The 15,728-nt window shown below is 40.5% G+C and overlaps 1 protein-coding gene across 6 annotated transcripts in view; it reads right to left on the reverse strand.

Annotated features, from left to right (window-relative positions):
• The window catches only part of CALD1 (caldesmon 1), a 185,074-nt gene that overhangs the window by 20,683 nt on the left and 148,663 nt on the right, over positions 1-15,728 (reverse strand). For 4 of the 6 annotated variants that reach the window (XM_052667693.1, XM_052667696.1, XM_052667695.1 and 1 more), the window contains 4 exons: positions 11,608-11,754; positions 8,968-10,000; positions 8,278-8,358; positions 3,568-3,716 (listed from right to left, as the gene is read on the reverse strand). In XM_052667693.1, coding sequence (XP_052523653.1) covers positions 3,568-3,716; positions 8,278-8,358; positions 8,968-10,000; positions 11,608-11,754 — 1,410 coding nt within the window. The remainder of the gene's footprint in view (positions 1-3,567; positions 3,717-8,277; positions 8,359-8,967; positions 10,001-11,607; positions 11,755-15,728) is intronic. The other 2 variants (XM_052667698.1, XM_052667699.1) reach the window with 1 other exon arrangement.

Consider the following 15,728-nt stretch of genomic DNA (forward strand, 5'->3'; position numbering starts at 1 on the left):
GAGTGGGGGGAGAGTATTTGTATAGGTGAAGTGCATGCTCTCAACAGAGTCAGATAGTATCACCTAGTTAAACAATTACCACAACAGCGTTTAGTCAAACGTCTACTCCCTGAGCATGTTTAGTGTTACTGCTGACAAGGAGATAGGTACCACAGAGGTATCAGTATGCTATTCACAAGGGACAGAAAAGGAATGTACTTACTGATTTTTTTAAAGATCTTTCTGCTCTGTTCTGTTGACATTTAGAAAAGCTGGATATTAATAACTTCATTAATGGAGCCAGTGTTGTGGAGTTAAATGCCACAAGACGGAACAAATCAAGTGTTCCAACAATAACAATAACTGTTAGAGATGATGAGATTAGAGATGACAACATGAAGAACAAATACATAAATCTGCAGTCTGCTGAATCACACCCAATCCTGCAAAGGCACTCTTCATCCAAATAGATCTCTCATCTAGATGGGGTTAGCCATATAAAACAGATTGTAGGATCAGAGCTGAATTATCTGTGGTTTCAGTATCACAATAGGATCTGCTAACACAGATTACTCTGCCCTCACATGGCATTACTGACTGGGAAAAAACTCAGCTGCAGCAGGGCAGAATGTATCATTTAGAAATTGTAATACTAAAAAAACATATGGTAAAACAGCATAGCCAAACTGACATTGTGATGTGCTTATCAGCTGTTGTACTTCATCTGTGAAAGTTCAACCCTAGTGTGGTAAGACCTGACATTTATTTTGAAATGTGTTTATTTGGAAAGGTTTTTCTATATATAACACCACAAAGCAAAGCTAAAGGAAAAAAAGTCCAGAGGTATGTGAACTTCTGTATCCCCAGGACATTGTCACACCTGATTTTCTAGAGTTATAGCTGCATAGTATACATTTCTCTAATATTACTTTATCACAGTCCTTTTCTGCTCTAGGTCCTAATCCTGAATGTGTTTTTGCCATGGAGTTACTCAGCCCATTGAAACAGAGCCATAAAATCACCCTCCATCATAAGCGTCACGTGGTTGTGAGTAGTTACTAATAAGGGTTTGCATCAGGTAGTGATGTATAATTAGAGAAAGGAACTCAACCCTTTTTTAATTTAAAAAAAAAAGAACAAAAAAAAAAAAACAAAAAAAAACATAAAACTAAAACACTGAGAAAAAATATTGTAAACTATTTGAATTTTCACTTAGGCTGCTCAAAGAACAAAGCGAGGACCAGCTCCTGTGGTTTAAGGCACGCTTTTGGGTGTTTAGCCTGAAATATTTCTAATATCATTTGCAGAGATTACAAAAACCCATGAACTTAAAGGGGACACAGGTTATTTCTAAAGATCCATCTATCCTGCCCAAGCCATTAAAAAGCTGTTTTTAAGGCTTTCCCACTTCACTGCATGGTTGCAACCTCTGTAACAAACATCCCAGGAACCTAATTACTGAATTAATTAATTGTTCTTGCTATCTGAAGCTGATAATCTGACCTGCAAGTTTCAGGTCCCCAAAAATCCAAGAAGTCACTTCTAACAGACATAATGATTCAATTTTCTGGTGGTCCTGTGTGGAGCCTGTTGTTGAACTCAGTGATCCTTACCGGTCTCCCCCAACCCAGGATATTCTATGACTCTGTGACAAAGGTATCACTTGCCAGGGCAAATACTTCACATTCAAAATTAAAAGAATTGAGAATATTTGACCTGTTTCTCTTAACAAATAACCATTCTGTTTTATATGACTACACAAGAAAGGTTAATCCTTGGTGACTTCAGTGCAGACAGCCTCAAAGAAATCGACAGCTACTCTCTACTTTCAACTCATAAAAAAACAAAGGCATAATCTAGTCTTAGGATTTTTGTTTGAAGACTTCAAGTGTCCTCCTTACAAAGGAGAACACTTCAGGTTTCTAGCTAATTTTATTCTCATAGAACCTTTCACTTCTGGTTCTGCATAATCTGAAACAGGAAACAATAAACTGGCAGTCATTCTCCTTGTTTTCCTCCACCTCCACAAAATCCTCTGTTCTCAACAGATTCTGGGAATCTCCATTCCTTACTGTCAACAATGAAAAATTAGTATTGAGATGCTGGGTGGAGGAAGAATTTCATAAGTATCTCCTTGGTGCTAAGAAGTGAAGACAGTTGCCAGCTTTCAGACAAGGAGGAAAAGGAAAGAAGTGGTTTGTGGGAGCCAAAAAAAGTCAGAATAATGTGGAAAAAAAAGCACTGCTTCATATTTAGTACTTTTGCATTCCTGTGTGAGAATGGAGAGGAAGGTAAGTAGGAGGGGAGATGAGAAACGAAAGATCTAAAACGCCTTTTTTTCCTGCAATTTTCTGACTGATATGAACAAATGAGATGCAGATAAGATTTTCCTTTAGCCTGCACTACCCTATTTTGTTCTCAGTCATCGCCACTGAGATTTAGCCAAGTTACAATGCTTCTTAACGAGTATCTGATGTGTTCATGCAAAAACAAGAAGAAAGCTCCAAACAAAGCCTTACGTTAGCCATCCTTCTTCACACATTTGGAAATCATGAAAGAAGAACAGAAAAAGAAAAAACAGAGTGGAAACTCAAATCTACATGTTGCCTCCAAGGCTTGTCTCCCACAGGAAGTGAAACAAATGAGAACACAACAAAAATATTTTCAGAAATCTTTTCTCATGTTATTGATGATGTGACCCCAGTCATGATGCAGGGTAGTTCTAAGGAAGGACCATTTCCTGCTACTCCATCTCCGTGCTGCCTGACTCTCTCTGTCTTTTGCCCTTAGGTCAGGGTGTCCCCAGGGTCTTTTGAACTGCATTTTATTTTGAGAAAGTTTGATTTTCCCGGAAGAATCACAAGGGGAGTGCTGAGATATAACAGCAAAATCCATCTGCCCCACACATTTCTAAATGTGCATGGAGAGCTTAACCTTCTCTTTGCCTGTGCCAGTGTAAAAGAGAAAGAGAGGTGCATAGGAAAAAAAAAAATATTTCTAATAACAAAAAAAAAAAAAGAACATTTTCTCATCTAACTGAAAAATATCACTTTTATAGCAAAAACATTAACTACAAGGTTTGCCTTGAAATCAAGAGAATTTCTAGCTATCAAGAGTTACCAACTGAATTGTGCTTCATGCTGATATGCATTATTACTAAAAGGAATTGTGTGTAACTAAAAATCACTGAAATCCAATTTCAGGATGAATTTGATTTTAAAAATTTAGAGAACACAAAATCTGGAATGCAGTCATCACTGGCCTCTGTGCAGACAGTGGAATGAAATGTCTCTCAAGGAAGAAAAAAAAATCCAGCAAAGAAAATTAAGCCACTAATTTCTACCAAGGTTCTATTTACATCTGTTTTCTGTACCTTGTTTTATCACTGTAAAAACATGGGTGCAGCCTGCTAGAAAACTAACCAACAGCCTTAAATCAGACCTAAGCACTCAGTGAACACTAGAGCCTCCTCTGACGGTGCCAACCTAAGTCTTGCACACAGCTGCTACAAGGCTTTTCACTGGAGACCCCAGGAAGGCCCCCTGCTCTACTCTAACACAAAGACCAGTGTGCTTAGCTGGAACTTACCCAAAAGCATTTTCAGTAGATTTAAGTTTGGGGGCAGTGAGTTCACGTTCTCCATTCTGTGCCTTTTGTTCCGGAACTCCCTTTTTACGATCCCAGACACTTTTCATTTCCTCCTTGGGTGCTTTTTCTTTATCCTTGTTGTCTTTTACCTGCTCAGAAGATACCATAAATCACAGGGGAAAAAAAATGTCACAATGAGACATTATCAATAGCAGTCAAGGAACAAGAATTCCTTGAACGGAATTAGCGATTAACTCAGCAACTGTCTTCAAAATGATCATGTGCCTTAAGCCAGAAGTAGACTTTTTAACTTCACAGTTTAAAAATAGGATCATCCATCACCCTGCCTTTCTGATCCAAATTCACAATGAAAACATCTAAAATAACCAGTCTTCTGTGAAAGTGTATCGCAGCTACACATGCGGTAGCATGGGGCTTGGCTACTACATCTTCTTTCTGTAACTGCACCTTCCTTAGGCACCTCAGTCCTCCTTACTTCCACTGCAGCATCAGTCGTGCAGCCCATTAAGATCCTGGGCTGCACAATCTTTGGGGCTAGGCTTGCTCAGATGTTCTTGGTTAAGAGCATTGGAGCAATAGAAATCATTTATAACCTTCAGTCTGCTTGAACAAAGCTCATGCTATCTGGATGTAGGCAGATCATTCTGCAGCACAGCAAGGGAGTACCAACAGAACAGAGCTAGTATTTTCAGCATCACAGCAGGTAGATGCCTCAGTACTACAGGAACAATGAAAAAGAAAAAAGCTGATCTTTGTATCAGAGTATGAGTTACTCTGTCAAAAAGCACAGTCATGTCAGAAGATGGTCACCAATAGTGTTATCAGGCTCAAATATTTAATCCTATGAAGAAGCAAAAGTTCTCTCAAATGTTCTCTCAGGAAACACTAAAGCAAAAATTCTCCCTATCCTTACAGTTTTTTTACCCTATAATTTTTAAGAGTAATCAAGTATACTGACTGCGTGAATTTCATTCTTTAGTATCCCCCTATAGTTATGGGCTTGAAGTATTTACCAAAACCAGAAACAGCCTGATCTCAGCATGCCCATGGTTGGATGCTGAGAAGTGGAGTATATAGACCTACTTAAGTCCTTTGTCCTCAGGCAGAATTATTCCCACGATGAAAATTAGTCGACCTAGCAGCCTAAATAAACTTTCAGCAGCAGCAGAGGAAAACATTATCCCAAAAATATCTCTTTTCCCTGGCTCTCCAGTGTTGGAGGAAGCCAGCAAGAAAGGAAAGGAAAAAAATACTCTCATTTCTTGCCATCCCATTTGCTAATTAAAAAGCAGGAATAATTTCCATAACAGTCCTGTCTGCAGCACAACTGCTTTTATGGCATTCCATGCGGCATGAGGAAATAAAAACCTACAGCAGACCACACTGAGGCGGCACACACTGCACGTCAGTACTGAGCAGCTACATTGCTCCAGTGAGCTTGCCACTGATGAGGGATGTAGGACACAACCCACAGTGACATCTGCTCTGTCCTGAGAGCAGGCAGCAGCAGCAGCAGCACAGACATTCCCCACAGGCTCCTGCCAATGGGCTGTAGTTGCAACCTGGATCCCCACCCTGACAGACAGGAGGGGAGCTCAGTTTCTATGGCCATGCATTCTTTGGCTGTGATGCTGTGACTGCTAGCAAGCAAGGCCATTATTACTTGGTGCCCCAAGGAAAGGTTTTCTTTTTTTCTAGGAGCTGTGTTGAGACAACCAGTGCTATTCATTGAGTCTAACGTGCGCTGCCAGACAGCTATGACTTTTGGGAGCTCCCAAATGTGGGCAAGATTCTAGCTTGTGACATGTTCACAGCAAAAAAGCTCTGCTGCTTGTTAGCTCAGGGAGATACTGAGAACAGCAATACTGATTGTTGTAAGATCTCAAATGCCAGGATGTCTGTGTTGGGACTTTGAGAGCATAGTATTTCCTTTGCTGAGATTTTCATCAAGACCTTTCTCAGTCTCATTAAAAAGCCGATACTTCCAGTTGCCTGATGTATTGAAGTCCAGTGGGGAGAGTCATATCTCTTACATCTTAATTGAAATTGCTGAGAAAACTAATATTAAAACAACATAATTTAAAAAATAATAGGTTAGGAAATAGCATTTCAGAAGCTAGCTAGGATTTATGGTAATGTGCACACATTTGAGAAAACCATTAATGCAGCTTGGCTCCCTTATTCAGAAAGATGATAAAACAAGATATTAAAGAAATATTTCACAGCTTTCAGGTCCAATAATTCTCCTACTAATTTTAATGCCAAAACTGTGATTGATAGCACAGGAACAGACAATCATTATGTCCCACTCCAGAGGAAGACAACAGAAAAAGTATTTTCCCTTGTCTCAGTGCTTTCCTGAATTACAGGCCAATTCAGTTTTTGCTGAACTTAGTGAAAAGGACTGCTCTGATTCCAGTTGGAGTGGGTGGGTAGTTCTACCTGAACTGAAAACAATTCACATGTTCTCTTCAAATCTCGAGCTTCGAGTCAAAAGAGAATATGGACAAAACCATACTTTGTTTAGCTAATTTTCAACATACATAATTTATATTCTAATCTTTCTCCGTACTACATCTTTCCTGTTAAGCTCTTATGCTAACATTTGAGAGTCAAGATTTCTAAATCTAGAACTTGAACAACTTCACACTACACTGGATTGATTACTGAGGATGGAACCTTTTGGCATGCTGAGCTCTTATTTGGACACAGTTTCTTGCAGTCTTAAAAGCTGTGGGCACCTGGGTCTAGGCCTTCCATTTAGAGTGAACTGCTACACCCAAATACCATGAGAAAAGCAACTGTTGCAGCATGTCTAGCCAAACTAGAAGCAGGAAATACCAGGAGCCTCACATCATGAGAAAGCTTGTTCTTACGAGCTTTCCAGGACAGTTGTGAGTACCCAAAATCGTGGGGCAGTTCAGAGAAGGAGACAGATTTTTTATTTTTTTTACTTTTATTTTTTTGCTAGTTTGATCAAAATCTGTCATTTGAAGGCCAGACTTTAGTCACATTAAGAATGGATATGTAGTCATGTTGCACAGTTACAAAAGCAAAATCTGGTTATGTGAAGAAGGTATTCCTTCAGGGATCTTGTTCACAATATATCGCCATCCTCTTAATTGCATATATGTGTCTACAATAAGTCTCACTGAATTTTGCTCTTTTCATGGGGGGAAGAAGTAGCGATAGGAACCTGATCATTACTTTATTTGAAGTCTAAGAACGTCAGTTTTTCATTACAAACCAAGAAGCAACAACTGAGATTTTTAAAACTGAGCAGGATATTTCAAAAGTTCAGCTTGATAAACATGCACAAGTTTCACCTTTCAGCGCATGGACATTCAGCATTGCACCAGAAGTGGGATTCCTTACACTGTCTCAACTTAAGCATCCAAAAATGGAAGCACTAAAATCACAAGTCACTTTCAAAAGTCATGACAATTTCCTGGAAAATCCAATCTTGTGGGCATGTCTTAAAAGGATCGTGGCAGTCCCACTGACAGCTGAGTGAGCTCCAGGCAAACATAGGCAGGATATTGTGTCTCAAGTATTGCTGTGGCTCTCATTGAACTCTTTCCCTTTCTAGACCATTATTTTAGCACATTGCCAGTCTCTCTCCCTTTGGAACCTTTCTTCCAGTCATCTTCACAACGTTATCTTTTCAATCTCACCAATATTCTACTAAAAATATGGACAATAACTCAAGCAACTGGACCAAGAACCTGGTGGCATGACTTGACTTCACCTCTCTCTGAGGGGGAGATCAGCTTCTACAGCACATTCTACATCGATCGAGTTGCTTTCCAACAACTAAGGACAATAGCGAAGATCCTCTGAAGCCCTCAGCACTCCCAGGCAGATGGACAGGCACAAACTACCTGTCACTAAATCTCTGTGTTGCAGCTCTTTAAGAGAGCCCCATGAACCTGTTTGAACCCATACCATCGCAATCCTGTAAGAACCTGACTGGTTTCAATGTCTGGTCAGGATCAGAGGCTATTTTGATACCTTCTGCACTGACCCAAAAGCACATTGAATATGGCTCCCTGTTTGTCAGCTGTAACCTGAAGAGTAAATGGTTCCCAAATCTTACTTACCATACAGTAAAACACCATGGCACCAGCTCCTGTGTTTACAGTGGAAATGCAATGCAGTAATTTTTGTAGATTTTCTCTTTAAAACAAAAGAAGAATCTTGGATATGCACAGTTTATATCATGTGATATTGCAGCTTTGGGGAAAATGATTAGTTAAGATATTCAAGCGGCCAAAGGGCCTAGATTATTATTATTACTATTTTAAGAATAGGTCTCAGTCACAGGAGAAAAGTTCACAGTAAAGTGAGAGGAAACAAGGGAAGGATGATTAGTTGATACAGTCCTGAAAAATTCATCCCTACGGTGCAAGCCATCCTTGCGCTATTGACAGAAATGAGTTTGACTGAAGTATTTGTTCTAAGACAAACAGAACTTGGTTCTAAGGCCACAAAAGAACAAAATACTTGAGCATATACTTAATGTTAAGCACGCAAGTAGCTTCATCTATTTATTTCAACAGGATTACTCATGTTCTTGAAGTGAAGCACATATTTAAGTACTTTGCTGAACAAGCAAAATTCAGTTATAAGTCCCTTATTTTTTTAACTCAAGTTTCCTTACAACAACTAAATCAACAGTTAATAAATTACCTGTTCTTTTTTGGAGGTAGGTTGGAGCTTCTGTGGTAAACTTTCCTTTTTAGCTTCCGCTTTAACCTCTTTGTCTTCCTCCTTTGTTATGGAGTTTTTAATAATTTTTGTTTTAAATACGGTGTGAAAATATTGTTCTACAAGCACTTTTGTTTCTCCACACTGTGCTCACGTACCAATCCTGTGTGCAGCCACATGTCCTTCACGTGCTGTTGTGCCCACATCTGCATGTACAGCGGTGCTCCCTCCTCCCTCTCTAAATGCTTCCATTCCCCCATCAGGGCTTTTCTCACTTGCGTGGCATCATGCTCACGTGTTCCCGCAGAGAGCCCTTTCTTGTGATTGCATTTAACACACACATTCCTCACACAGTTTACCAGGTGCTGATAATATTTTGTGTTGAGTTGTGTTTGCCTCAACCTTATGTCTTACTTCATCAAGCCAGCTTATAGCAACTGAGAAAAAAGGCAGCAAAGAACATGCAAAGGTCTGAACATGCATGGTTTGCTCTGAACAATGGAGTGAGGACAGGCATGCTACGCATCCCATTACTGGTAAGCTGAAGCAAGGAGTTTTATTTTAAAACAAACAAAGAGTATTAGTTGTTTAAATGCAGGAATTATTCTTTTCTTGCATTACATTTCTCACAAACCACAGGTGTCTTAATTTGGTGCAAAATGTTTACTGTACCTTTTTTCTTAGCAAATCTGCTTGAGCTTTTTCCTCTTGTGCTTTCTTCTCTTCCATCTTTTTCTTTTCCTTTAATTTTTCTGCTTCTAACCTAGCCTTTTCTTCAGCTGCCCTCTTTGCCTCTTCTGCCCTAGCCCTCTCCTCAGCTGCTTTCCTTTCCTCTTCTGCCTTAGCCCTCTTCTCAGCTGCTTTCCTTTCCTCTTCTGCCTTAGCCCTCTCCTCAGCTGCTTTCCTTTCCTCTTCTGCCTTAGCCCTCTCCTCAGCTGCTTTCCTCTCCTCTTCTGCCTTAGCCCTCTCTCTTTCCTCAGCTGCCCTTTTCTCTTCTTCTGCCTTAGCCCTCTCCCTTTCCTCAGCTGCTCTCTTCTCCTCTTCTGCTTTAGCTCGCTCTCTTTCCTCAGCTGCCCTCTTTTCCTCCTCTGCTTTCTGTTTTTCTTCAGCTGCTTTCTTTTCTTCTTCTGCTTTTAACCTCTCCTTTTCTTCTGCCTCAAGTCTCTCCCTTTCTTTCTCAGCCTCTTCCTTCTCTTTATCCGCAGCATCAGTTATACTCTGCTCCCCTTCCAGCGTAGCATTTGTATCATTCTCTGCATTTACAGCTAGAGTTTTTGTTTCTACCACCTCTTCTTTATCTGTGGACTTTTCTACTGCCACATCTACCTGATTTTCCTCTGTGGGTACCTCCTTTGGTTTCTCCTCTTCCATGTCTTTTTCTTCTTTTTTTCCCTCTTCTTCTCCATCTTGCCTCCAATTGTTCCTTTGGTACGATTTGGTAACTGTTTCTGTTTCCTCAATCTCACAGCGTCCTTGGCGTGTTTCAACCTTTTCCTCTTTCCCTGTGGTCTCATTTTCTTCCACATTGTTTACTTCTCTCCTGCTGGGCACTGACAAGCTCCCATCTGTGATCGTTGGGTCAAATTCCTTTTGACGTTCCAGGGCTTCCTGTAGACGTTTTTGGCGTCTCTCTTCCCGTCTTGCCAGTCTCTCCAACAATGCAGCTTCATCATCTGTACTACGTTTTGTTTCTTCTTCTGCCACACTGCACAAAAGTGACAATTTGTCATTAGAAAGTTTTCTAACAATGTATGCACTTAGCTGTTTCTAGAAAGAAAAAAAAAAAATCACTGTAAGATCATTCTATGGTTTGAAAACACAACAGGTTGCATAATTCAAATTTTAGCAAAATGGTTCTGGGATTAATTTTGGCATTTCTACATGTATAGGAATGTGGCTTTTCACAATCTCAGAGCCTGGAAATGTTCCCTTCTAGGCAAGCTCTGACAGCCGCACCAACAGTCCCCAGGAGTCTAACTAACCTTACTGTCCTGATGCTTGGAACAGACAAAATAAAAAACAACATTCAAAAATTCATCCTCCCACTCTGCACTCCACTGCAGAATATATGATAGATCTCTGCTATCTTTAACCTTCCCCTTCAGCTTGGCCAGAGGCATACATGAGAACTCCTTACCACTCACAGATGCAATTTTGGAAGATGCTACACAATCAAGATACTTTCTGACTTCAGTGACATTCTCTAAGAATGAGAAAGTGGTTAATCCCATTCAGCAGCAAAATCCACAAACACAGTCTATAATGTGATAACCTCACAATTTAGGGTACAGTGCAGCTGTGATCATCTGTTCAGGGACATGAATTTCTTAGAGATTGGAGTGAACACAGATCTTAATTTAAGCTATGCCATTCAGCACCTACAGCTAACAGGACAGGATCTCACTCTCAGCGCCTGGAGGTTTTCTGACTCCTTCAAAATTCAGCTCTTTAATTCTCCTATATGCATGTTTGTTCCTTCTTTCTAGCTGTTTCTGTTTATTTTATACTTGAAAAAGATTACCCTGTAATCAGATGTTTGCCATTTTCTTACCTCCTTTTATTTAACAAAATGCTGCTTGAGCTCAGTATCTATTAGTTTGCTATCACAATATATATTTCCGGTCTCTTCTGTCAATTGTGTTACGGCTAATAGAAATCTGGATGTATTATTTGTTACTATATGAGACTAAACCAATAGCAGACAGACTAGAAGGCCAACACTGCCCTCTCAGCTTGTGACATGCAGAGCTAACTCCATCAGCTTTTCTGTTGTTTAGAGCTATATGGCCCTGACAGTGACAGGTGAGGGCTAGCGTCCAATGCTCACATCCCCCTCACCGGCACATCTCAGCCATAGCTTAAGGCCTGGGGTCTTCTCATGTGCATTTTCCCAATGACACCATGGCCCCAGTAAGCAGGATCACTACACTTTTCTGGCTGTCCGTCTATCAAAACAAAAGCTGGAATACAAGGAGCTTTGTGAGGCAAGACACCAAATGCTAAGGGAATGAGGGAGCAGAATGTATTGGAGGCATTTCCCTCTCTGAGCACCAGATGAGTTATCCCATAGATGCCCTACAGACACTCTGGGAATGTGTCACAGGGCTAGGCCTCAAGGTCAGTCTCAGCAGTGCTCCCACCATGTTGTGCAGACAAAGCCAGTGGCACTTCTCATGGGGTTAGGTTCTCCTCACAGCAAGGATGGCCATATCTAGCACTTGAAAATTAAGCAGCAAGACAGGCTCTTTCAAAATATTTCTCTCCTCTGAACAAAAAGTGTAGCTGTCTTGTCTGTAAATATCAACCATTTACCTGTTCTGGGCATTAACTTCTGATTTCTCTGTTACTTCCCCTGATACATCTCCTTCTTCCTTTTGCCGCAGCCTTTCCTGTCGAGCTCGTCGACGACGTTCTCTGGCAGCTTCTTCCTCATCATCATCATTTCTCTGGTAGGACAGCCTGCAACAAAGCAGGAAAGAGGGGGAAATAAGAGGACTGTAGCATATAGGACTGTATGTCTGAAAAATCACAAAAAAAAGCAGATGGCTTACTTTGGCTGCTCTATACAGTGTTTAGAAAATAAACTGTTGAGTTGAGACACCTCGTTTCAAGGCTTGGCTTTGTGTTCTTTTTCAGAAACAAAAATGACAAAGTGGTGATAGTGAAGGCAGCAGCCTCACCACACTTTCAGCTTGCTCGTAGAACATATCAGGACCATAAAACCCTAGCCCAATAGCTAAGCAGATATCCTGCTGGACTTCATCATGATCCTGCCAGGATGCACTCAACAGTTTGAGCAGACTATCACTCAGAGTCCCATAACTGAGATTGGACTTAGTTAAGTAACTTTTCATTAAACCCCTCTAAATTTAGAATGACAGAATCATAGAATCCATGATAACACATTGTTTTAAATGCTGACAGTATTCTAGAACTGAGAACTACAAAATTGTGAGACACAAGCGTGACGACTCTCAGTGCTCGGTTCTGAGTGCCAAACATCTGACACCTACAAAACTTTTGTGAGTGCAGAGCCCTGCCAGGCTAAATCATCCAAGATCTCTGCTGTGATGAAAGGCTACAGCTGAGAATCCATTGTATTCTTCTAACCCAATAGATGATTACAATTAGTTTCATCCTACTTGAAAAAGAAAGCAAGACATTACAATCCTAATAATCCCATGACCCATTCAAATCTTTGGCAAAGTGCATACCACTGCACAAGATAAAGTGAAAGGCCTGCATTCCTGTTATCTTTTAGTGCAATGAAAGTGAAATAGGAAGCTAACGTGTACCAAACCCAATCAGAGTAGTCATTTACTTTGCATCCACCAGAGAGATATGATGGTTGAGAAGTCACCCTTAATTATGTAGTTGTTTATTTAAGATAGCTCCACAATACACATACAGAAAAAATTGTGCAGAGTCAAAACAACCACAGTTGCAATTCAAAGAATATTTTAATATTAAAAATAAACAAAAATATTTTGATTTAGTCATGAATCAGACTCTTCAGGTCCAAGCCTCTCCCACTGCCTGGCTGTAGTACTGTTTGTTTTTTTCCCCTCAAAGAAATACAGATTCTGCAGACATTCAATTAGTCTAATTTTGCCTTAAAAAGGAAGCTAAAGCTCAACATGTCTGAGTCATTTGTCAGACCTTGAACAGTATTTTCATCCAGTGCAACTTTCCTTGGCCTTAGTGCACTAAAGGATTTTATTTGTTATTTTCATGCTCCACTTCAAGAGCTTGTAACTCTCTCTTTGTGCACAGTAGCTCCTCTCAAAGAAGGTGAAAACCAGGAGTGCAGCCATGAAGGGTTACAGTAGTGGGGAAGGGAAGAAGGGGAGAAGAAGAATTAAAAAGAGATGAGGCAGAGAAAGCAAGGAAAAATACTATCTGTTGTTTGTAAGTGATTTTAAAAGGGTTCAGTACTTCATCGAGGTCTTGGACAGAAAGCATATAATAATAATAACAATATAATAAGAACAACAATAGGAATATAATAATAAACCAATGATGTCTTTAATTTTCAGAGGAAAGAGAATAAAACCATATTGGCAAAGTGACTACAGAAAGCCAATTCACTAGAAAGATTTTCTGTCTGCAAGAGGCCTATGATCTGTTTAGCTCTGAACTGCAAACATAAGGGCACAGGACCTTTGCTCCTAGCCTGTGGCAGCTGGATAATAGCCATGACTGAGTCAGTTCCCAGTGCCAATGGCTGAGGAGCTATCTTTACAGAGAGACCCCAAGAGAATGAAGTATTTATCCTACCCTCTGCAACCACAAAGAACACTCCTAGATAGTGAGGAGAGCAAACATTTTTAAGAAGTTCTTTAAAATGCCTTTTTGAAACAACCAGTTGCACAGAAAACTAAGAAAGGAAAGAAGAAACATACTCTGAACAAAAAACTTCCACCAAATGGTACTCATTAAATAAGTCAAATGAAAGCAGATATGTATTTCCTGTCCTTGGACACATCGCATAGATCATCTCTTAAGAAAGCTGACAATCTCTCTTAATATCCCTGTAAGTGTAAATGCTGCCACACTGTGTATCAGAGTGTTCTCCTGCAGCAGGAGAGTGGAAGTAGGGCTCCACTTTTAAGGATCACAGCATCCAATTCTGTTCATCAGCATGGATGCACAAAACATCCTCAATAACCTGGAAATAGGGAGCAGCCATCACAGATTGACAGTAGAACAAGCTGAAACTGCAGGCTAAGGTCAGCCTTAGCAGGCTTATAAGCATGCTGTGAGCAAACTTGTAATGTGATCAATTACGAAGAGACTCAGCAGGCACCTGAACTGCAACTGACATTCCATGAAAAACACAGTCAAAGCAACAAAGCATGATACAGACTCAACAGCTACCACTTCTTCGCATAAAAAACGCGCTTCTGATGACAGTGCTCCTCCCACTGATCTCTTAATCCTCATGCACTGAGGTCATTCACCCTATGTTGGCTGGCACATCGTTCACCTTCCTTGATTAGCTAATTCCCCTTCTCCTTAGAGTGACAAGCTAATTTCACAGAGAGATTAAAACATAGGCGGGCATATAAATTAATGTACTCTCCTCTGTACATTTTAGATTACAAGAAGTCTGAGGCTCCCTTTCCTATTGCTACAGCTCTCCCTAACTTCACATCACAAGTCTTTATTTCCACTTGCTTACATCTATTGACATTGGGTAGACCAAGAGTAAACAAATAACCAAGCGTGAAGCCAGGACTTCAGTCTGTATCAGACTGATGGAAATCCAATGATCCACACTGGCCTGTGTTGTTTCTTCACCTTTGGAGAACTGCCTTCCAGCCCAGCATGTACACACCTTACAATCAAATTAAATTAACACTACATCCATTTTTCCCCTTCTCCACAACTGTTCAAGTCTCTCTCTCCAGTTAGCTGTTCCACTATCTCGGGTAATGAGAGCACAGCATGATCTCAAAGAAGTATGCCAAGCCTTCTGATATTAATTTTCTTATTAAATATTCAAACAAAAAGATGACTATACTTTCTTACCAAAGGTGTATGCTCCTGATCTAAATGACAATCAAAAGGAAAAAATAGCAGTGTTGACTACATCTCCTGTTATCCCTCTGTGTTTCTGACCTGAGAAAAGGCAGTATAACCTGCAAGCATTGTTGACAAGCCATTCTGGTAATGCATTAGTGCCAAGTCTATCATACATCAAGTGCAGCACAACTCATGTTGAGGAGACTGAGCACCACATCTGAATGCAGCAGTATATCCCACCATGCTAGGTAAGGATAATTACACACATTCTGCCTCGCTGGGAAGGCAGGATAATTACAAATATGTTGAAGTCAACAACAAATGTTCTAGTTATTTCAGTAACATTACACTCAAAGTTAGTGTGATGACCCTACAGAAAATAACTCTGCTGCATTATGAATGGCACCACTTGCCTCAGATATCGCACCCTTTGAATTTTATGTCAAGCACTGAATTTAGATCAACTTATAACCCACTAAGAAAGCTGGTAATAGTGAATATGGTTGTTCAGTCTAGAGAAGAGAAGGCTCTAGGAAGACCTCATTACAGCCCTTTAGTCTTAAAAGGGATCTTATAAACAAGATAGAGACTGACTTTTTATGTGGTCTGATAGTGATAGGACAAGGGTGAGGCATGTAAGGGATAAACTCACAGAGGGAAGATTTAATTTAAATGTTAGGAAGAAACTTTTACTGGGAGAGTGGTGAGGCACAGGAACAGGTTACCCAGAGCAGCTGTGGATGCCCCATCCCGGGAAGTGTTTCAAGGCCAGGTTGGATGGGGCCCTGGGCAGCCTGGTTTGGCGAGCGGCAGCCCTGACCACAGCAGGGGGGTTGAGACCGTGTGGGCTTTGAGGTCCTTTCCAGCCCAACTCACTCCATGATTCTATGATTGCGAGGCTGAAACCG

The sequence above is a fragment of the Tympanuchus pallidicinctus genome, unplaced genomic scaffold (genome assembly GCF_026119805.1).
Source record: "Tympanuchus pallidicinctus isolate F22 unplaced genomic scaffold, pur_lepc_1.0 scaffold8, whole genome shotgun sequence".
NCBI classification, from domain to species: Eukaryota; Metazoa; Chordata; class Aves; order Galliformes; family Phasianidae; genus Tympanuchus; species Tympanuchus pallidicinctus.